Source organism: Lepisosteus platostomus, chromosome 4 (assembly GCF_059453375.1).
Source record: "Lepisosteus platostomus isolate fLepPlt1 chromosome 4, fLepPlt1.hap1, whole genome shotgun sequence".
NCBI classification, from domain to species: domain Eukaryota; kingdom Metazoa; phylum Chordata; class Actinopteri; order Semionotiformes; family Lepisosteidae; genus Lepisosteus; species Lepisosteus platostomus.
The window spans coordinates 76078937-76101943 of NC_142614.1; the positions used below are offsets into that span (position 1 = coordinate 76078937).

The 23007-nt window shown below is 56.0% G+C and overlaps 2 protein-coding genes across 6 annotated transcripts; one reads left to right on the top strand and one right to left on the bottom strand.

The window, feature by feature from the left end:
* Window positions 1-179: 179 nt before the first annotated feature.
* LOC148673860 (fatty acid-binding protein 1, liver-like) lies at window positions 180-3634 on the bottom strand. Its single transcript, XM_088630774.1, has 4 exons — window positions 3477-3634; window positions 1438-1610; window positions 706-798; window positions 180-268 (listed from the first exon to the last, which is right to left on the bottom strand). The coding sequence occupies exons 1-4, from the start codon at window positions 3541-3543 to the stop codon at window positions 218-220; spliced, it is 384 nt and encodes a 127-aa protein (XP_088486900.1). The 5' UTR covers window positions 3544-3634; the 3' UTR covers window positions 180-217.
* Window positions 1610-22041, top strand: thnsl2 (threonine synthase-like 2). Of its 5 annotated transcripts, none has more exons than XM_088630768.1 (9): window positions 1610-2075; window positions 6788-7014; window positions 10192-10386; window positions 13144-13296; window positions 14586-14813; window positions 17538-17686; window positions 19517-19642; window positions 20693-20847; window positions 21688-22041. In XM_088630768.1, the coding sequence occupies exons 2-9, from the start codon at window positions 6792-6794 to the stop codon at window positions 21953-21955; spliced, it is 1497 nt and encodes a 498-aa protein (XP_088486894.1). In that variant the 5' UTR covers window positions 1610-2075; window positions 6788-6791; the 3' UTR covers window positions 21956-22041. The 5 variants fall into 5 exon arrangements, with proteins under 5 accessions (XP_088486894.1, XP_088486892.1, XP_088486893.1 ...); XM_088630766.1 differs by lacking the exon at window positions 1610-2075 and adding an exon at window positions 3649-6030; XM_088630767.1 differs by lacking the exon at window positions 1610-2075 and adding an exon at window positions 3649-5980.
* The last annotated feature ends 966 nt before the right edge of the window (window positions 22042-23007 follow it).

Genomic DNA, 23007 nt, shown 5'->3' on the forward strand with positions numbered 1-23007 from the left:
TTCTGAAGTGACACCCTGCTGGACACCCCTGTGTGGAGTCGGGAAAGGGGCAGTGAGACAGGCTGGCCCAGGAGGGAAGCACTTTCCCCCTCTGCCACTGCTGCCCCGGCACAGCGTGTGGCCCCAGGCAGGGCAGCCTGCTGCTCTCGCCGCCCACTCAAGAAACAGACACAGCCAGCTGATCGCTCTCGTGCTTTATTGACACGCCCACTCGGCTCTAAATGCGCTTGCTTATCCTTTTGTACACAATGCCTCCAAGGGTCATGGTCTGAAAGACAAAGAGAGAAGAGATCAGGGGGCGCTGGTACACAATATCCCCTTGTGTGTCACACTTGAGAAAGAGGAGAACTTCGCAGAAACAGGACGGAGGGGGTTCCTAAGGGATCTGGGCCTGTGCAGGCTGTCAGAATGTGGACCGATGTCCCTCACAGGCTGGGGCTGCCTCAGGACAGCAGCGGACAACAGCCTGCAGGCCCAGCCCGGGACAGCCTGGAGTCCTCTGGGCTTCCAGGCCAACAGAACCCAGGGTCCACCTCCTCAGACCTGTAGCACTGATGACAGATCTGGGTCTCCAGGAACATGGCTGGAAACAATTCCAGCTCTGTGTAACAGTGCTGGACACACTGCCCAGGCACACAGAGAGATCAGCTCTCCAGTGGAACCGTAGTCACCACTCAAGAGAAACCTAGTCAAGCCGATACTCACATTGATGATCTGGTCTCCACACAGCTCTGTGACTGAATTGATCCCGTTCAGACACACCTTGAGCTTGTTCCCTCCCTCCATCGTCACCACAGCCTGGGGAGCAGAGGACAGGACAGCAAACACGTCACCGATCGCACGTTTACGGCACAAGTTTGTTCAGCTCTGTCAATGTCATTTATAATGACAGCAGAATCAGTGTCCCAATCTTTACTCTGTACTCTCTTTAAATCATAAGGTTAAGACCCAAGGTGCTTAAATTGGTCACTTTAAGCCTGAACCAGGACAGCTTAACAGAACTGTTCTCCCAAGCTCTGAAATCGCCTTTTAAAGAAACCCACCAGGCCTTGTGCATCAATGGCACAAACTGATAAACCACGCTGGGTTCCTTCGGGCGGGGTGTGGATTTCTGCCGTCAGCCTCTTCCAGATCTGGGCATCTCTTGGCCACTAGCCTGTAGTTCTGCTTAAAGCAGCTGAATACAGTACAGCTTAAGAAACCAAAGAGAGGTTTTCAGAAGGAGAACAATCGTTCGGTCCCGTGGTCAGCAGCTCATTTGGCATTTACCCAGCGGATAAAGAGGCTGAGCCCATTTCTGAGCAGCGCTTGGGAGTGAAGGGAGCCTTTGTTCCGAGAATAAGCCCTTTTCCAAAGGTCGGGTGCTACAGAGGTCTTAACCCAGTGAAGCCGGCGGAGCGGCACTGTCTCCCCCTGCTGGCGGGAAGCGGTGCTGACCTTGACCTTCTCGCCCGTGGGCGTCTGCAGCTCGCTCTCCTGGCCCAGAGTGAACTGGTTCACCAGCACCTTGCTGCCTGTGGTCACCGTCACCTTGAAGGAGTCGCCGCTCTGCTCGATCTCCGAGACGCTCCGGATGTCCTTGCCCTTCTGGACCAGCTCGTCCGGGAGCCCTGGGATTAGGGACAGTCCGGGGCTCAGAAGCAGATCAGCAGAAGGATTAAAAGTTCTCTGAGTGGCTGAAGACAGATCATCCCGTGGCAAGGCGACGAGCCGGTCCGGTCCGGTCCGGAGCTCTCGGATCACGCTGAAACACACCCACCCACCCGGTCCCGGGGGGCCGGAGCCTGTCAGTGGCCACAAGGCAGGGTGCACCCCGAACCCAGGGCAGACTGACGCCCACCTACACACACTCACACTCACACCAGGGCCATCTTCCCCAGAGGACAACCAACCTGCCAGCTTGTCTTTGGACTGTGGAAGGAAACCCACACAAAGACAGGGAGAACATGCAGACTCCACACAGACGGCACCCCAGTAACTGATCCCAGGGCCCCAGCGCTGCGAGGCAGCCATGGTGATCAACCCACCAACCAGGGACAAGCTGGAGATCCGGAGATCCGTCGCCATGGACAAAGGTTCGCAGACGAGCTGTGGGTGATCGTGCAGACGGCACTCCAGGCTAGTAACTGGCTCGGAGTACAGTAACCCGCGACTGCCCCCAGGTGCGGACTAAACTCCTCTGCCGCCAGGGGGCAGCACCCCTCGGCTCGGTGAGCGACTGCTCTTCAGCGACCCTGCTGCACCAGAGGACGGCTTCTCCCCTCTGCACGGCGGTGGGAGCGGAGACCGAGCAGGAGAGTTTAAAGTACAAACTAGATTCAAAATACGTAAACTCAAAGCCCAGCCCGACCTCTTATTATAAGTCAAAACCGAGAAGGGGTTTGAAGACATTTCGAGCATTTGGCAGACATTTCAAATGGCAATTTAACAAAAGCAATTCCAGATAAAAATGTTCTTAAACTGCCACTGCAAGGTCTCTAAAACTCCCCCTGCGTTTCCCGAGCCAGACTTCACTGTCTCAGGAGCAGCCTTGCATCCGCAGACAGGGTCCGTACCGGACCGGACCGTGGTTCCGTGACTCGGACTCGGGAGTCCGGATCAGCCGGAGGGGCGTGCACCCCCGACCCATGTTAGCGCTAGCGAGGCTTATTAAGAGTAGAAACTGTGCTCGTTTCAAACTTTAGGAGTTACAAACGCATTAAACTTTTGTTGTCCTCTACTGCCAAGGTCTACCCAATGTACTGCAAATGCCTGTATACAAACCTGCACTACAAGGCTGTATAGCGTGCACCGAGGGGCTCACAGAGCCCTTATACAGACTATACAGTAGCTTATAAACAACCCTGACTGACTATAGCGTGCACAATCAATCAATCAAGGTTTATTTATCAAATGCACAACAATACAGCGTACTGTACAGCGGTGTTTGTCGGCAATGAAACGCTTTTTTCCGCAAGCTCGCAAGGATAGATAGGACAGGAGCTGATAGAATTAAGGTCACAGAGTAGAATACAACAATTTATACAATTTACACCGCGGCCGACCCTATTACAACAAATTACACAATTTACAAGATTTACGCAATGAATAACATAAGGAGATATGGTGGGGATAGGAGGTGTCGGGGAAATAAAAAAAACGCAGGTGCATCTTATCAGTTTCAAGTGGACTGACTATTTACCAGTGGTCGTTTGGGTAACTGCTGGTAATCAGTCTTATTGCCTGAGGGGAAAAGCTATTCTGAAATCTGTTGGTCTTTGTCTCGATGCTTCGGTATCGTTTTCCAGACGAGCACCGAGGGGCTCACAGAGACCTCATACTGACTACACAGTAACCTACACACAAACCCGACAGAACACACCTAAACAACTAAATAACCTGCGGCATCGCCTGAAGCTGCGCGAACCGGCTGCCCAGATTAATAAAGGGTGCAAGCGGAGAACCGAGCCGGCCCAGCCCGGTCAGCCCGCACTCACCGATCGCCTTCATGAAGGGCTCGAAGTTCTCATGAGACACCAGCTCGTATTTCCCGGTGAACGCCATCGCTGCGGTCGGGCGGCGGGAGCGCGCAGGGACCGGGTGGTTTATAGGGCGGGGGGGCGGCGCGCCGGGGCGGTCGGATGACCTCAGGCCCGCTGAGGACCGCGGCAGGCCCACCTCTAGCCCTGATCAGATAAGATAAGGGCCAAGGAGTGGAGCCTCTCAGCGCTGGTGTCGGCAGCTCCGGGACTTAAAGGATCTCGCTGTCTGCTGTTTTCGGAATTACATCAAAACACAGCGATCATTGGGATACACCAGTCTGATTGGGGTACAGCCCTATATAAACTCCTGTGGTACACTATATAAACTCCTGTACCACACTACACAGACTCCTGTACTACACTATATCAACTCCTGTAATACAGTTTATAGACTCCTTTACTACACTGTATAAACTCCTGCACTACACTACACAGACTCCTGTACTACAGTTTATAGACTCCTGTACTATACTATATAAATTCCTGTACTACAGTTTATAGACTCCTGTACTACACTATATAAACTCCTGTACTACAGTTTATAGACTCCTGTACTACACTACACAGACTCCTGTACTACAGTTTATAGACTCCTGTACTACACTATATAAACTCCTGTACTACAGTTTATAGACTCCTGCACTACACTACACAGACTCCTGTACTACAGTTTATAGACTTCTCTATTGCACTGCAGTATACTGTATACCCCATGCATTGCACCATGTAAACCCTTTAAGTATTTAATAACAAAATTGCATAACCTTTTTTAGAATTCAGTTTTTAATTTTTTTTTAATCCAGAGCACAATTTGTTTCAAGTTGTTAGGAATGATAAAACATATGGACGAAAAGTCAGAGCAGTGTCTGAATTGTCAGTGCTGTGCAGTGGGAGAGTAAAGGTTTCTCTGCTGTACAGAGCTGGGGCTGTGGAGGTCTGGGCTGTCCAAGGTGCACAGAGACACCTGATAACTCGCACTGTTACAGAAGTTACAAAAGTCACAGACAGCAAGAGTTCTGCAGTCAAAGCAAAGATCAGTGTGACCACAGGTTACCTGCTGGGCTGTTATCAGTGCAGGGAGTCACCAGGTACAGGGTGTGTCTGAGCGAAGGTGTGTGTGTTTTAGCATCACTCATGCAGCGCAAATAGCACAAACTGTGAGAAAACGTCCCCAGAAATAACAGTAGCTCCTGACATACAGGTGATGTAAGGATGTCATATTTTCTTAGAAATCAGAAGGCATCTTCTTTTAAATCCAAAGGAGCCTAAACAATTTGTTTCTGGTCTGTTTTCACCTCATGTGGAGCTACTTGAATAGAAAGCGAACCAGAAAGAGAATTTGATTGAAACCCACGCAAACACAGGGAGAGCAGATGAACTCCAGAGAGAAAACGCCCCAGGTCTAGGACTGAGCCCAGGGCCCCAGCACTGCGAGACAGCATTGCTGTCCATAAATTCAGTCCACCTGGCCTGCAGCAGCACAGATAAACAGACACACACAGTGATGTGTCTGTGTCCCAACAGGAGTTCAGACGTGTCTCCAGGGAGCAGAGTCCAGACTGACTCACTCCTGTTACTTGTGACCCTAATAAATGTGATACAAGAGATGCTCATCAGAAAGGCTTAATGTGTCTGAGTTTATTGATCATGATCAGATCTCTGTATGTAAGAAGAAAAACGAGCAAGAAGTGAATCATTTACAAGACTGGCGCCTCTGAGGAACGGACACAGAGCACAGTATCACAGCCGAGAAAACCAGTGAAACATCAGCCCTCGATACAGACAGGTGCAGGGTTTTGGTAGGGTTCAGGTAGACAAAATAACTGTAAATACAAAGTGAGAAATATTGAGCTAGAAGATGATACAGTTCTTGTGAAAAAGACCTGGGTGACTATGTCGACACATCGCTTAGCCTGCGTCTCCCAGGCAATGTGGGAAGCAATAAAAATACCAGGATATCTAGTGAAAAGTGAGGGAACCCTAGGGAAAAGATTTAAATCAAAGCGTGTCGTGTCGAAGATGTCAGGCTGCATTTAGAATGGTGCGTACAATGATCAGAAGAGGGAGAGACTGAGGTTCCCGCTCTGCTGTCAGAGCTGGCCGTGTGTCTGCGTGTCGGCAGCAGAGGGCGCTGTCCGGCAGGCAGCGGGTTCCCTCGCCCCGTGCCCCGTGCCCCGTGCCCCGTGCCCTGTGGGCGGAGTGTGTGGAAGAGCAGGCGTGGACTCTGCCCCGACACCCGCTCCGGGACCCGGGCCGCCCACTGCGCCGCGTCCAGCGCTCGGCTCGGCCGAAGTGACCGCGGTGCGGACGGCAGGACACGCAGTCTCGCTGGTGACGCCAGTCCTAATAATAGCCGCGGTCTGTAACAGGCTGAAGCTGCATTCGCAGCGCTGAGCGTAGAAAGTCCACAGTAACCGCAGCGACGAGCCTGTAAGTGCGGACTGTGTGCCTTCTTGCGTGTGAGAAAACTCTGCAGATACCGTTTCTCTGTGTGAAGTGTGTGTGTCAGGTCAGTGTATTTCTCTTGTGAAGTGTGTGTGTCTGGTCAGTGTATTTCTCTTGTGAAGTGTGTGTGTCTGGTCAGTGTATTTCTCTTGTGAAGTGTGTGTGTCAGGTCAGTGTATTTCTCTTGTGAAGTGTGTGTGTCTGGTCAGTGTATTTCTCTTGTGAAGTGTGTGTGTCAGGTCAGTGTATTTCTCTTGTGAAGTGTGTGTGTCAGGTCAGTGTATTTCTCTTGTGAAGTGTGTGTGTCTGGTCAGTGTATTTCTCTTGTGAAGTGTGTGTGTCAGGTCAGTGTATTTCTCTTGTGAAGTGTGTGTGTCAGGTCAGTGTATTTCTCTTGTGAAGTGTGTGTGTCTGGTCAGTGTATTTCTCTTGTGAAGTGTGTGTGTCAGGTCAGTGTATTTCTCTGTGTTGTCTGGTGTGTCATGTATGTTGACCAGAGTGTTGTCCAGTATGTTATGTGTGTTGACCAGTGGGCAGTCCAGTTTGTAATGTGTGTTGACTAGTGTGTTGTGCGTGTTGACCAGTGTGTAATGTGTGTTTTCTATTGTGTGCATATTGACCAGAGTGACCAGTGTGTCCTGCGTGTTGGCCAGTGTGTTATGTGTGTTGACCAGTATGTTGTCCAGTGTGTTGTGTGTGTTGTCCAGTATGCTGTCTGTGTTGTCCACTGCGTCCTGTGTGTTGACCAGTGTGTTGTCCAGTATGCTCTGTGTGTTGTCCAGTGTGTCCTACATGTTGACCAGTGTGTCCTGTGCTGGCAGGACCATGCGCTACTGCAGCACGCGTGGAGCTGTGAGGGGGCGGGGCTTCGAGGACGTGCTGTTCTCTGGCTTCGCGGAGGACGGGGGCATGTTCATGCCTGAGGAGCTGCCCTCTGTGCCCCCTGCCACGCTGCGCCTCTGGAGCGCCCTGTCCTACCCCCAGCTGGTGGAGGAGGTCTGTGCCCTCTTCATCCCCCCAGAGGTCATTCCCCGAGAGGAGCTGAATGGTGAGACTGGCAGGGCTGCTCTCAGTGTCTCTGCCTGCAGGGCTCAGGGCTGCTCTCAGTGCCTCTGTCTGCAGGGCTCAGGGCTGCTCTCAGTGTCTCTGTCTTCAGGGCTCAGGGCTGCTCTCAGTGTCTGCAGGGCTCAGGGCTGCTCTCAGTGCCTCTGTCTGCAGGGCTCAGGGCTGCTCTCAGTGCCTGCAGGGCTCAGGGCTGCTCTCAGTGTCTCTGTCTGCAGGGCTCAGGGCTGCTCTCAGTGCCTCTGTCTGCAGGGCTCAGGGCTGCTCTCAGTGTCTCTGCCTGCAGGGCTCAGGGCTGCTCTCAGTGTCTCTGTCTGCAGGGCTCAGGGCTGCTCTCAGTGTCTCTGCCTGCAGGGCTCAGGGCTGCTCTCAGTGTCTGCAGGGCTCAGGGCTGCTCTCAGTGTCTCTGCCTGCAGGGCTCAGGGCTGCTCTCAGTGTCTCTGCCTGCAGGGCTCAGGGCTGCTCTCAGTGCCTGCAGGGCTCAGGGCTGCTCTCAGTGTCTCTGCCTGCAGGGCTCAGGGCTGCTCTCAGTGTCTGCAGGGCTCAGGGCTGCTCTCAGTGTCTGCAGGGCTCAGGGCTGCTCTCATTGTCTCTGCCTGCAGGGCTCAGGGCTGCTCTCAGTGTCTGCAGGGCTCAGGGCTGCTCTCAGTGTCTCTGCCTGCAGGGCTCAGGGCTGCTCTCAGTGTCTGCAGGGCTCAGGGCTGCTCTCAGTGTCTCTGCCTGCAGGGCTCAGGGCTGCTCTCAGTGTCTCTGCCTGCAGGGCTCAGGGCTGCTCTCAGTGCCTGCAGGGCTCAGGGCTGCTCTCATTGTCTCTGCCTGCAGGGCTCAGGGCTGCTCTCAGTGTCTGCAGGGCTCAGGGCTGCTCTCAGTGTCTGCAGGGCTCAGGGCTGCTCTCAGTGTCTCTGCCTGCAGGGCTCAGGGCTGCTCTCAGTGTCTGCAGGGCTCAGGGCTGCTCTCAGTGTCTCTGCCTGCAGGGCTCAGGGCTGCTCTCAGTGTCTCTGCCTGCAGGGCTCAGGGCTGCTCTCAGTGCCTGCAGGGCTCAGGGCTGCTCTCAGTGTCTCTGCCTGCAGGGCTCAGGGCTGCTCTCAGTGTCTGCAGGGCTCAGGGCTGCTCTCAGTGTCTGCAGGGCTCAGGGCTGCTCTCAGTGTCTCTGCCTGCAGGGCTCAGGGCTGCTCTCAGTGTCCCTGCCTGCAGGGCTCAGGGCTGCTCTCAGTGCCTGCAGGGCTCAGGGCTGCTCTCAGTGTCTCTGCCTGCAGGGCTCAGGGCTGCTCTCAGTGCCTGCAGGGCTCAGGGCTGCTCTCAGTGCCTGCAGGGCTCAGGGCTGCTCTCAGTGTCTCTGCCTGCAGGGCTCAGGGCTGCTCTCAGTGCCTGCAGGGCTCAGGGCTGCTCTCAGTGTCTCTGCCTGCAGGGCTCAGGGCTGCTCTCAGTGTCTGCAGGGCTCAGGGCTGCTCTCAGTGCCTGCAGGGCTCAGGGCTGCTCTCAGTGCCTCTGCCTGCAGGGCTCAGGGCTGCTCTCAGTGCCTCTGCCTGCAGGGCTCAGGGCTGCTCTCAGTGCCTCTGTCTGCAGGGCTCAGGGCTGCTCTCAGTGCCTGCAGGGCTCAGGGCTGCTCTCAGTGCCTGCAGGGCTCAGGGCTGCTCTCAGTGCCTGCAGGGCTCAGGGCTGCTCTCAGTGTCTGCAGGGCTCAGGGCTGCTCTCAGTGTCTGCAGGGCTCAGGGCTGCTCTCAGTGTCTCTGCCTGCAGGGCTCAGGGCTGCTCTCAGTGTCTGCAGGGCTCAGGGCTGCTCTCAGTGTCTCTGCCTGCAGGGCTCAGGGCTGCTCTCAGTGTCTCTGCCTGCAGGGCTCAGGGCTGCTCTCAGTGCCTGCAGGGCTCAGGGCTGCTCTCAGTGTCTCTGCCTGCAGGGCTCAGGGCTGCTCTCAGTGTCTGCAGGGCTCAGGGCTGCTCTCAGTGTCTGCAGGGCTCAGGGCTGCTCTCAGTGTCTCTGCCTGCAGGGCTCAGGGCTGCTCTCAGTGTCCCTGCCTGCAGGGCTCAGGGCTGCTCTCAGTGCCTGCAGGGCTCAGGGCTGCTCTCAGTGTCTCTGCCTGCAGGGCTCAGGGCTGCTCTCAGTGCCTGCAGGGCTCAGGGCTGCTCTCAGTGCCTGCAGGGCTCAGGGCTGCTCTCAGTGTCTCTGCCTGCAGGGCTCAGGGCTGCTCTCAGTGCCTGCAGGGCTCAGGGCTGCTCTCAGTGTCTCTGCCTGCAGGGCTCAGGGCTGCTCTCAGTGTCTGCAGGGCTCAGGGCTGCTCTCAGTGCCTGCAGGGCTCAGGGCTGCTCTCAGTGCCTCTGCCTGCAGGGCTCAGGGCTGCTCTCAGTGCCTCTGCCTGCAGGGCTCAGGGCTGCTCTCAGTGCCTCTGTCTGCAGGGCTCAGGGCTGCTCTCAGTGCCTGCAGGGCTCAGGGCTGCTCTCAGTGCCTGCAGGGCTCAGGGCTGCTCTCAGTGCCTGCAGGGCTCAGGGCTGCTCTCAGTGTCTCTGTCTGCAGGGCTCAGGGCTGCTCTCAGTGCCTCTGCCTGCAGGGCTCAGGGCTGCTCTCAGTGTCTCTGCCTGCAGGGCTCAGGGCTGCTCTCAGTGTCTCTGTCTGCAGGGCTCAGGGCTGCTCTCAGTGTCTCTGTCTGCAGGGCTCAGGGCTGCTCTCAGTGTTTGCAGGGCTCAGGGCTGCTCTCAGTGTCTGCAGGGCTCAGGGCTGCTCTCAGTGCCTCTGCCTGCAGGGCTCAGGGCTGCTCACAGTGTCTCTGTCTGCAGGGCTCAGGGCTGCTCTCAGTGTCTGCAGGGCTCAGGGCTGCTCTCAATGCCTCTGTCTGCAGGGCTCAGGGCTGCTCTCAGTGCCTCTGCCTGCAGGGCTCAGGGCTGCTCTCAGTGCCTCTGTCTGCAGGGCTCAGGGCTGCTCTCAGTGCCTCTGCCTGCAGGGCTCAGGGCTGCTCTCAGTGTCTCTGCCTGCAGGGCTCAGGGCTGCTCTCAGTGCCTGCAGGGCTCAGGGCTGCTCTCAGTGCCTCTGCCTGCAGGGCTCAGGGCTGCTCTCAGTGTCTGCAGGGCTCAGGGCTGCTCTCAGTGTCTCTGTCTGCGGGGCTCAGGGCTGCTCTCAGTGCCTCTGCCTGCCTGTGTGTGTCCTTGACTCCTGGTTCTGTGTTGGCAGCCCTGCTGTCTCGGGCGCTCAGGGGGTTCTCTGTGCCTGAAGCAGTGCGGATGGTGAGGCTGCAGGATGGGCTGGCAGTCCTGGAGCTGTGGCACGGTGCCACCCTGGCCTTCAAGGACCTGGCCATGAGCTGCACAGCGCAGCTGATTGGACACTTCCTCAAGAGGCAGAAGAGACACGTCACTATCCTCGTGGGTAAGAGACAGGCCTGGACGACTTTTCAGTCTGTGTGCACCTGGAGCTCTATCTGCCTGTAAATTCAATTCAAGAACTGGACTGGTAAATTTCAGTGTTGCTAAGCATATACAGTCAATACATCATCTACAGACATTAGACAACACATAGCTATTGAGAGATAGGCTCAGTCTGTTCCTCAGGCTGGGACAGGAGATCACACACTGTATTATTATCATTGAGAGACAGGCTCACTGTTCCTCAGGCTGGGACAGGAGATCACACACTGTATTATTATTATTGAGAGACAGGCTCACTGTTCCTCAGGCTGGGACAGGAGATCACACACTGTATTATTATTATTGAGAGACAGGCTCACTGTCTGTTCCTCAGGCAGGGACAGAAGATCACAAATTGTATTATTATTATTGAGAGGCAGGCTCACTGTCTGTTCCTCAGGCTGTGATGGGAGATCACACACTGTATTATTATTATTGAGAGACAAGCTCACTGTTCCTCAGGCTGGGACAGGAGATCACACACTGTATTATTATTATCGAGAGACATGCTCACTGTCTGTTCCTCAGGCTGTGACAGGAGATCACACGCTGTATTATTGATACATATATACTGTATGCACAGATGATATCATGCTAAGCTCCCACCCTGGGTGACCTGGAGGCGACCATTGATAAATGTTAGTTTCTTTGTGGTCAGAGAGCCCAAACTTACTTCCTCTTTCTCTCACACAGATGTCTGACACCTTATCTTAATTTAGCATATGTGTGAAGACAAGGCAGTCTTTTGCAAAAACAGCTTAAGTATACTTCTGCTAATGCTTATTTGATTTTATTAAAGCATTATTAAGCATATTATTTTGCAAATGGATAGATACATTTCCGTTCATTCAATATCTCTCTGTCTGTCTGTATCCCTCTCAGTATCTCTCTGAAGCTCTGTCCCTCTGTCCCTTTGTATTCAATTCAATTCAAGATGCTTTACTGGCATGACCAATTAATAGATCAGTGTTTCCAAAGCATATACAATTAGCATAAAATCTAGGCACAATCCTAATACATTTACAGACAAACATACAGTATGGAGCATTATTGGGAGACAGACTCACTGGGTTGTGAAAGGAGATCACACACACTGGGCTGCCAGTTCAACTGAGTTCCCTCCTCCCTCTCCCAGTAGGATTGGGAGCTGTTGTGATTCTGGCAGGTGTGGGAATTCTGAGATTTGTAAGATTTGTAAATTCTAGATTTGTAAATTTGGGGAAGAAAGTCTAATCCCAGAATATGTGTCACAGTGCAGTAGAAAGTGCACCTCTGTCTCTATTTCTTCCTGTTGGCAGTGGGAGCACACCATCCAGAGAATCAATGCCGAGATCTCACGGTGCTGCGCCCTGCTCCCAAACGTCTACCTGGCCCATCACTCCACCCTTGGACCACAGCATCTACACGACCATAAACACCTCAAAAAACAGACCATTGGACTCTTCACAAAAACTCTGAAAGACACCACACCTCCAGAGAGCACCGACCCCACTGCTCCTGTCTCCTCCTCCTCCAGAGAGCACTGACCCCACTGCTCCTGTCTCCTCCTCCAGAGAGCACCGACCCCACTGCTCCTGTCTCCTCCTCCTCCACAGAGCACTGACCCCACTGCTCCTGTCTCCTCCTCCTCCAGAGAGCACTGACCCCACTGCTCCTGTCTCCTCCTCCTCCAGAGAGCACTGACCCCACTGCTCCTGTCTCCTCCTCCTCCAGAGAGCACTGACCCCAATGCTCCTGTCTCCTCCTCCAGAGAGCACTGACCCCACTGCTCCTGTCTCCTCCTCCTCCACAGAGCACCGACCCCACTGCTCCTGTCTCCTCCTCCACAGAGCACTGACCCCACTGCTCCTGTCTCCTCCTCCTCCAGAGAGCACTGACCCCACTGCTCCTGTCTCCTCCTCCTCCACAGAGCACTGACCCCACTGCTCCTGTCTCCTCCTCCTCCAGAGAGCACTGACCCCACTGCTCCTGTCTCCTCCTCCACAGAGCACTGACCCCACTGCTCCTGTCTCCTCCTCCTCCACAGAGCACTGACCCCACTGCTCCTGTCTCCTCCTCCTCCAGAGAGCACTGACCCCACTGCTCCTGTCTCCTCCTCCTCCAGAGAGCACTGACCCCACTGCTCCTGTCTCCTCCTCCTCCAGAGAGCACTGACCCCACTGCTCCTGTCTCCTCCTCCTCCAGAGAGCACTGACCCCACTGCTCCTGTCTCCTCCTCCTCCACAGAGCACTGACCCCACTGCTCCTGTCTCCTCCTCCTCCACAGAGCACTGACCCCACTGCTCCTGTCTCCTCCTCCAGAGAGCACTGACCCCACTGCTCCTGTCTCCTACTCCAGAGAGCACTGACCCCACTGCTCCTGTCTCCTCCTCCTCCAGAGAGCACTGACCCCACTGCTCCTGTCTCCTCCTCCAGAGAGCACTGACCCCACTGCTCCTGTCTCCTCCTCCTCCAGAGAGCACCGACCCCACTGCTCCTGTCTCCTCCTCCTCCAGAGAGCACCGACCCCACTGCTCCTGTCTCCTCCTCCTCCAGAGAGCACTGACCCCACTGCTCCTGTCTCCTCCTCCTCCAGAGAGCACTGACCCCACTGCTCCTGTCTCCTCCTCCAGAGAGCACTGACCCCACTGCTCCTGTCTCCTCCTCCTCCAGAGAGCACTGACCCCAATGCTCCTGTCTCCTCCTCCAGAGAGCACTGACCCCACTGCTTCACCCACAGGGACCTCTGGGGACACGGGCAGCTCTGCCATCCACAGTGTACGCGGACTGGAGGGCATCGACATTGTGGTAGTTTTCCCCAGTGGGCGCTGTACTGGTGTTCAGGAGAGACAGATGACCACTGTGCTGGAGGACAACGTGCATGTCTTTGCAGGTCAGAACACACAGCTCACAGGGTGGATACTGGCCACTGACAGACAGTCTGTCACTGGGCAGATACACTCAGCCCACTGGGAGGTCACTGGGCAGATACACTCAGCCCACTGGGAGGTCACTGGGCAGATACACTCAGGCCACTGGACGGGCACTGGGCAGATACACTCAGGCCACTGGGAGGTCACTGGGCAGATACACTCAGGCCACTGGACGGACACTGGGCAGATACACTCAGGCCACTGGGAGGTCACTGGGCAGATACACTCAGCCCACTGGGTCACTGGGCAGATACACTCAGGCCACTGGAAGGTCACTGGGCAGATACACTCAGCCTACTGGGAGGTCACTGGGCAGATACACTCAGGCCACTGGGAGGTCACTGGGCAGATACACTCAGGCCACTGGACGGACACTGGGCAGATACACTCAGGCCACTGGGAGGTCACTGGGCAGATACACTCAGCCCACTGGGTCACTGGGCAGATACACTCAGGCCACTGGAAGGTCACTGGGCAGATACACTCAGCCTACTGGGAGGTCACTGGGCAGATACACTCAGCCTACTGGGAGGTCACTGGGCAGATACACTCAGGCCACTGGGAGGTCACTGGGCAGATACACTCAGCCCACTGGGTCACTGGGCAGATACACTCAGGCCACTGGGAGGTCACTGGGCAGATACACTCAGGCCACTGGGAGGTTACTGGGCAGATACACTCAGCCCACTGGGAGGTCACTGGGCAGATACACTCAGCCCACTGGACGGGCACTGGGCAGATACACTCAGGCCACTGGGAGGTCACTGGGCAGATACACTCAGCCCACTGGGTCACTGGGCAGATACACTCAGGCCACTGGGAGGTCACTGGGCAGATACACTCAGGCCACTGGGAGGTTACTGGGCAGATACACTCAGGCCACTGGACGGGCACTGGGCAGATACACTCAGGCCACTGGGAGGTCACTGGGCAGATACACTCAGCCCACTGGACGGGCACTGGGCAGATACACTCAGGCCACTGGGAGGTCACTGGGCAGATACACTCAGGCCACTGGAAGGTCACTGGGCAGATACACTCAGCCTACTGGGAGGTCACTGGGCAGATACACTCAGCCCACTGGATGGACACTGGGCAGATACACTCAGGCCACTGGGAGGTCACTGGGCAGATACACTCAGGCCACTGGATGGACACTGGGCAGATACGCAGCCACAGCACATGGTCATACTGCAGCACCCTCGGGTGGAGCTGTCCCGGCAGACTGACAGCGCCTCGTCTCTCCCAGCGGAGGGCAGCTGTGACGACATTGATGTGATCACCCGGCGCCTCTTCGCCGACAGCCGGTTCGTGAAGCGCCACAGCCTGATGAGTCTGAACTCGGTGAACTGGGCGCGCGTCCTGGTGCAGACGGCACACTTCTTCTACGCCTACCTGCAGTGCTGCCCGCTCGACGCCACGCCCCTGCCACTCCTCGAGGTGGTCGTGCCCACCGGGGGGGCCGGCAACATCGCAGGTAGGGGGCGCCGCTGTCACAGTTTTGTATGCTGGGAAGAAGGGCAGCTGGTCTGCCACGTCACCCTGGGCAGGACTGCCCTACCTCCCAGCCCTGCCCACACGCCTGCTGAGGAGTCAGGTCCCGATGCCATCGACACCCGCCAGCCTCAGAACAGCCCTGCTGAAGCACCACAGATCAGAGTCGGCCCAGTTACACACGAGCGTAACAGAAATCCCCCGCTGGGGACACACATCCCAAACTTAGTTACCGTCGGATTCTGAAAACGCCGAGTGACCAGGGCAAGACAAGTAACCAAAGACTCACCCTTACGAAGCACAGGCTGATGGTCTGAGGGAGCAGGAAACAGAGGGAGGCAGTGTGGGCCAGTGGGTAGAGCCCAGAGAGAGGGAGGCAGTGTGGGCCAGTGGGTAGAGCCCAGAGAGAGGGAGGCAGTGTGGGCCAGTGGGTAGAGCCAAGAGAGAGGGAGGCAGTGTGGGCCAGTGGGTAGAGCCCAGAGAGAGGGAGGCAGTGTGGGCCAGTGGGTAGAGCCCAGAGAGAGGGAGGCAGTGTGGGCCAGTGGGTAGAGCCCAGAGAGAGGGAGGCAGTGTGGGCCAGTGGGTAGAGCCCAGAGAGAGAGAGGCAGTGTGGGCCAGTGGGTAGAGCCCAGAGAGAGGGAGGCAGTGTGGGCCAGTGGGTAGAGCCCAGAGAGAGGGAGGCAGTGTGGGCCAGTGGGTAGAGCCCACAGAGAGGGAGGCAGTGTGGGCCAGTGGGTAGAGCTGAGAGAGGGAGGCAGTGTGGGCCAGTGGGTAGAGCCCAGAGAGAGGGAGGCAGTGTGGGCCAGTGGGTAGAGCCCAGAGAGAGGGAGGCAGTGTGGGCCAGTGGGTAGAGCTGAGAGAGGGAGGCAGTGTGGGCCAGTGGGTAGAGCCCAGAGAGAGGGAGGCAGTGTGGGCCAGTGGGTAGAGCCCAGAGAGAGGGAGGCAGTGTGGGCCAGTGGGTAGAGCCCAGAGAGAGGGAGGCAGTGTGGGCCAGTGGGTAGAGCTGAGAGAGAGGGAGGCAGTGTGAGCCAGTGGGTAGAGCCCAGAGAGAGGGAGGCAGTGTGGGCCAGTGGGTAGAGCCCAGAGAGAGGGAGGCAGTGTGGGCCAGTGGGTAGAGCCCAGAGAGAGGGAGGCAGTGTGGGCCAGTGGGTAGAGCTGAGAGAGAGAGGCAGTGTGGGCCAGTGGGTAGAGCCCAGAGAGAGGGAGGCAGTGTGGGCCAGTGGGTAGAGCCCAGAGAGAGGGAGGCAGTGTGGGCCAGTGGGTAGAGCTGAGAGAGAGAGGCAGTGTGGGCCAGTGGGTAGAGCCCAGAGAGAGGGAGGCAGTGTGAGCCAGTGGGTAGAGCCCAGAGAGAGGGAGGCAGTGTGGGCCAGTGGGTAGAGCTGAGAGAGAGGGAGGCAGTGTGGGCCAGTGGGTAGAGCCCAGAGAGAGGGAGGCAGTGTGGGCCAGTGGGTAGAGCCCAGAGAGAGGGAGGCAGTGTGGGCCAGTGGGTAGAGCTGAGAGAGAGGGAGGCAGTGTGAGCCAGTGGGTAGAGCCCAGAGAGAGGGAGGCAGTGTGGGCCAGTGGGTAGAGCCCAGAGAGAGGGAGGCAGTGTGGGCCAGTGGGTAGAGCCCAGAGAGAGGGAGGCAGTGTGGGCCAGTGGGTAGAGCTGAGAGAGAGAGGCAGTGTGGGCCAGTGGGTAGAGCCCAGAGAGAGGGAGGCAGTGTGGGCCAGTGGGTAGAGCCCAGAGAGAGGGAGGCAGTGTGGGCCAGTGGGTAGAGCTGAGAGAGAGAGGCAGTGTGGGCCAGTGGGTAGAGCCCAGAGAGAGGGAGGCAGTGTGGGCCAGTGGGTAGAGCTGAGAGAGAGAGGCAGTGTGGGCCAGTGGGTAGAGCCCAGAGAGAGGGAGGCAGTGTGGGCCAGTGGGTAGAGCCCAGAGAGAGGGAGGCAGTGTGGGCCAGTGGGTAGAGCCCAGAGAGAGGGAGGCAGTGTGGGCCAGTGGGTAGAGCCCAGAGAGAGGGAGGCAGTGTGGGCCAGTGGGTAGAGCCCAGAGAGAGGGAGGCAGTGTGGGCCAGTGGGTAGAGCCCAGAGAGAGGGAGGCAGTGTGGGCCAGTGGGTAGAGCTGAGAGAGAGAGGCAGTGTGGGCCAGTGGGTAGAGCCCAGAGAGAGGGAGGCAGTGTGGGCCAGTGGGTAGAGCCCAGAGAGAGGGAGGCAGTGTGGGCCAGTGGGTAGAGCCCAGAGAGAGGGAGGCAGTGTGGGCCAGTGGGTAGAGCCCAGAGAGAGGGAGGCAGTGTGGGCCAGTGGGTAGAGCCCAGAGAGAGGGAGGCAGTGTGGGCCAGTGGGTAGAGCCCAGAGAGAGGGAGGCAGTGTGGGCCAGTGGGTAGAGCTGAGAGAGAGAGGCAGTGTGGGCCAGTGGGTAGAGCCCAGAGAGAGGGAGGCAGTGTGAGCCAGTGGGTAGAGCCCAGAGAGAGGGAGGCAGTGTGGGCCAGTGGGTAGAGCCCAGAGAGAGGGAGGCAGTGTGGGCCAGTGGGTAGAGCCCAGAGAGAGGGAGGCAGTGTGGGCCAGTGGGTAGAGCTGAGAGAGGGAGGCAGTGTGGGCCAGTGGGTAGAGCCCAGAGAGAGGGAGGCAGTGTGGGCCAGTGGGTAGAGCCGAGAGAGAGGGAGGCAGTGTGGGCCAGTGTTTAGAGAAGCTCGCCTGATCGTCTCCCAGCTGGGTGATTCTCTCTCGCCTCCAGCGGGTTGCGTCGCACTGAGGATGGGGCTGCCCCTGCAGCTGGTCGCCATGGTGAATGAGAACGACATCGTGCGGCGGGCAGTGCAGAGCGGCGATTTCTCCCAGGCACCGTCGGTGGCACACACACTGGCGCCCAGCATCGACATACAGGTATGACCCAGCAGAGCGGGACGTCCTCTCTGCGCTCTGGGGGCTGGTCACTGGTCAGCGCAGTCCTGCGGCCCCTCGTGCCCTCTGCCCCACACCTGCAGCCTCCGGTCCTCGTCCCCCAGACAGCCCAGGCGCAGGAGCTCCCTCTGCTGGCTGGCGCCGAGCCCAGGGGCCGAGTCCTGGCCAGGAGGGAGCAGATCTATAGACAGTCCGTCTGCTTTCATCGCAAGGGGGCGCTAGGGCTCAGCAGAGGAGCACAAGCTTTCCCCACGTGTCCCAGTCATAAAGCAGAGGTGCCCCAGCCCTCCCAGTTTCCTGAAAGAGCTGGGAAGAGTTGTTTGGACTGATGCTGCCGGGTCCTGTCAGGAGTGCACAAAGGTCATGTTTTCTCAGCGTGTTGGAGGCCCCTCCTGCTGTACGTCCTTGTCTGCAGTCCTGTAGCTCTCTCTCTCACTGGGGAAAGTGCTGGTTGTCTCTTCAGTGGAGACGGTTTGAACTTACTGAATCGTCTGAGAGTCCGGTACTTAATGACTCCTAGGAATCGTTCAGCCATAACAACAAGGCGACACGTACAGATTCAAAGGATACCATTTACAAATGTATTTTCCCAATAATAAAAGTGTAAAATGAACTGGTACAGGAATTAAATTCTACAGTATATGAATGAATGTGCCCTGATACAGAGAGCTGGTCACTTGCGCAGGTGATGATAACAGTGTAGAAATGCTTTCACTCTACTGTCATGCCCGAGCAGGCACGGTGATCAGTCCCACACACACCCGCGGGGGCAGACTTTCACAGCGGGTGGCCAATTCAACTATTATTCAATTATTATCTCCTTATTAGTTTGATTTTTCTTTAAATACTCCCCTCTCCGTTCACTCAGGGCTCTGTCATTAGCTGAGCTGCTGTGCGTTTGCTGCCACCTAGTTTCCTTACACCAGTTTTCTGTTTTTTTCTACCTCTCTGCACTTGCTTACTCACTTCAGCGCTTGCCCTGTTCTTGGCCACTACTGCTCTCCAGCCCTGAGTGTTGGGTTTACTTTGCATCTTTCTTTTCGTTTTGGCTGCCCTTTGTGTTGTGTTGCGGTGCCCCCACCTCGCTGTGTCTGAGACCTGCTGGTGAGCTCTCCTTCAGACCCGTGGTTAGTGTGGAGCTGGGCGGCTGCCAGGGTCCTGGAGACAGAGAGGGCGAGGGGCGAAGGTCATGTTTTTCCCCAGACTGCAGGTTCCTCACCAGCAGGTGACCTGCAGGTAGGGTTCGAGGACCATGACTCTGTTGTAAAGTCATAGACAAAGAGGCATCAGTGTGGAAACTGTTGCTGTCGACTCTGGTTCATAGTGAATCAATTTATGACATCCTAGTTTGTCTGAAATCTTCACATTCTGCTTATCAGGGGCCCATTTTACCAGTAATTCCACTAATTACCATCAGAGCTAAGCTGCACTTGGTATATTTTCAGTTCAAGGCAACAGAAAGATAATAAAATCTTTCTGAACACTTCTGCTGCATTAAGGTCATAACCTTCCTACTACAACTGTTACAGTGTTGTGTTTTTAGCTTGCAAGGTGCTGGACTGCTCAGGGCTGCACTTGCACCTTGATTACAAGCTTGCTTCTGGCATCAGACCGTGAAGGTGCTGGAAATCAGTGATTCTGTGAATTGTGGAATTGGAATCTGATGAGAAACATTTAATGTTAGACAGCAAGCAGACATGGAAATTGCATTTGGTAATACAGAAGCTAACACGCATCAAAGAACGGGAGTAGAGAGTGTTGTCCAGTGCAGGCAGTGTGATGAGAGGGCAGAGCCTGGTTCTGTCTCCCTAGGATCCCTACAATATGGAGAGGGTGTTCTGGCTGCTGTCTGGGTGTGATGGGGTCCTGGTCAAGGGGCTGATGGAGGAATTCTACAGGACTGGGAGCCTGGCTCTTCCAAACACACTGCACAGAGAGGTCAGTATATACACACTGGACGGAGGGGTCAGCACACACACTGGACAGAGAGGTCAGCACACACACACTGGACAGAGAGGTCAGCACACACAGACTGCACAGAGAGGACAGCACACACACACACTGCACAGAGAGGTCAGTATGTACACACACACACTGCACAGAGAGGTCAGTACATACAGTACATAGTCTCTGCTCTACAGTGTCTCTCTGTTTTGTACAGTATCTCTCTCTGTGTTGTACAGTATCTCTCTGTGTGAACTTGAACTTTGAACTTTGAACTTTATTGCCATATGTAACTGGTACTGGTACAATGGAATTCTTACTTACAGAAAGTCTCTCGTTTGTAAAACAAGTGTAAAAAACAAAACAAAGTGCAAACAGTGCATCAAGACAATCTACAAACAAACAGTAGACAATGTGCAAGTAAACATGCAGACAGTTTGAATGTAAACAATACAGACGTGTAAACAATGAATGGAGACGTACAATAAATAAATTACAATGAGGTAGATGGTGATGGTGTAGGTGTGGTCCGAGGGGGATGGCTAAATGTGTTCGCCAGTCTCACTGCTTGTGGATAGAAGCTATTGAAGAATCTAGTGGTAAGTGTCCGTATGCTCTTATATCTCTTGCCTGAGGGCAGTGGGGTGAAGAGCTCATGCCCGGGGTGGTGACTGTCCTCTGTGATGGCCAGAATTCTACCACGGCAGTGGTCCTCATAGAGCTGTACAGTGTCTCTTCACTGTACAGTGTCAGTGTCTCTCTGTGTTGTACAGTCTCTCTCTGTGTTGTACAGTCTCTCTCTGTGCGGTACAGTCTCTCTCTGTGCTGTTCAGTATCAGTGTCACTGTGTGCTGTACAGTCTCTCTCTGTGCTGTACAGTGTCAGTGTCACTGTGTGCTGTACAGTCTCTCTCTGTGTGGTACAGTCTCTCTCTTCACTGTACAGTGTCAGTGTCTCTCTGTGTTGTACAGTCTCTCTCTGTGCTGTACAGTCTCTCTCTGTGCTGTACAGTGTCAATCTCTCTCTATGGCTCTCTCTTCCCAGTTGTCAGCAGTGCTGCGCTCTGGCTCAGTGTCAGATTCTGAGATCATGGAGACGATGCGGAGGTGCTGGGAGGAGAGTGGGTACCTGCTGTGTCCCCACAGTGCCGTCGCTGTGTGGCACCACTACCACTGCCCCTTGGTGCCTGGACAGCCCAGGTCAGGCACTGACCAGCACAAAACTGCATCACATTGCACGACCTGCTTAACACAGCACTTTCAGTACTCTCCCCAGTGTCCCTGTATAAAACAGCACGTTTGAATCCCAATCACACTGCACAGCACAGCACTGCACAGCACCCTGATCTCACTGCACAGCACTGCACTGAACCCCGATCTCACAGCACAGCACTGCACCCCAATCTCTCTGCACAGCACTGCACTGAACCCCGATCTCACTGCACAGCACTGCACTGAACCCCCATCTCACAGCACAGCACTGCACCCCAATCTCTCTGCACAGCACTGCACTGAACCCCGATCTCACTGCACAGCACTGCACTGAACCCCCATCTCACAGCACAGCACTGCACCCCAATCTCTCTGCACAGCACTGCACTGAACCCCGATCTCACTGCACAGCACTGCACTGAACCCCAATTTCTCTACACTACACAGCAGTGCACTGCACCCCAATCTCACTGCACTGCACTGCACCCCAATTTCTCTGCACTGGACCCTAGTCTCACTGCACTACACCCCAGTCTCAGTGCACAGCACACCAGTGAGTGCTTCATGCCCAAACAAACATGGCGTCTCATCATTGTGTAGTCTGACGTGTCAAGCTGATCTGCAGTTTCTCCTTGAACCCGACTCCTCGCAGTGCCCCTTACAGCCCGAGTCCTGGAGTTGACTGCTGCTCCGGCTCGGGCTCCTGGGAGAGTCCACAGGGCAGCGGGACTGCCCGGACCTCCCGAAGGAGCCCAGCACTGTCCCCGTCCAGACCCCAGCGGCACCCTGCTTCTGGCGGTGTTGCCACTGTGTGTTCTGCCCCGCCAGGTGTTGCTTGGCAACAGCGTCGCCAGCTAAGTTCCAGGAGGCGGTGCTGAAGACGGGATTGACTCCTGACATTCCTGCCGAGGTGCGAGCCCTGGAAACCATGGCGACGCGCTGTGAGCTGCTGAGGAAGGGAGAGGACTGGGAGGCCACGCTGAGAGAGAAGATGGAGGGCGTCTTCCGAGCCAGGCGCGGTGGGGGCCTGGGGTGGTCCCCTGCTGTGCGGGGGGCTTGTCCCAGCGAGTCTCATGTGCCGCGAGCGTGTCCGTGAGAGCACATGGCCCGGGGGCGGAGTTCGTTAACATGAAATAAAATAAAATCTGTCCGAGCCCTCAGGGGAGCTCTGGGCTGAACATCCTGCTGTTTCTCACAGTATCGCCCTGTCATTCCTTCTCTTACTCTTTCAAAGTCTTGTTTCTCCCAGTGGTCACTCTCTGGCCTCTTTCCCCCAGTGGTCACTCTCTGGCCTCTTTCCCCCAGTGGTCACTCTCCGGCCTCTTTCCCCCAGTGGTCACTCTCCGGCCTCTTTCTCCCAGTGGTCTCTTTCCCCCAGTGGTCACTCTCTGGCCTCTTTCTCCCAGTGGTCACTCTCTGGCCTCTTTCCCCCAGTGGTCACTCTCCAGCCTCTTTCCCCCAGTGGTCTCTTTTCCCCAGTGGTCACTCTCTGGCCTCTTTCCCCCAGTGGTCACTCTCCGGCCTCTTTCTCTCAGTGGTCACTCTCCGGTCTCTTTCCCCCAGTGGTCACTCTCTGGCCTCTTTCTCCCAGTGGTCTCTTTCCCCCAGTGGTCACTCTCCAGCCTCTTTCCCCCAGTGGTCTCTTTCCCCCAGTGGTCACTCTCCGGCCTCTTTCCCTGTGGTCTCTTTCCCCCAGTGGTCACTCTCTGGCCTCTTTCTCCCAGTGGTCACTCTCCGGCCTCTTTCCCCCAGTGGTCACTCTCTGGCCTCTTTCCCCCAGTGTTTAGCAGTCTTACTGCCTGGAGGTAGAAGCTGTCCTGTAGTCTGTTGGACCGAATGCTTTGGTACCGTTTACCGGAGGGTAGGAGGGAGAACAGTTTGTGACTGGGATGACTGGGGTCCCTGAGAATGGACTTGGCCTTCTTCAGACATCTAGCTGAGTACAGACCCCAGTGGTCTCTTTCCCCAAGTCGTCACTCTCTGGCCTCTTTCCCCAGGTGGCCATTCTCTGGTAACGAAGCACAGCCATCTCTGTACACCCCAAGATCCCCATGACTATCACAGTTTCCTTCTTCATTCTTTTTCGTCCTCGTCTGCCTCACAGAGCTGATGTTGCAGGTGGCGTTATCTGGGTGAGAGGGCTGCCCT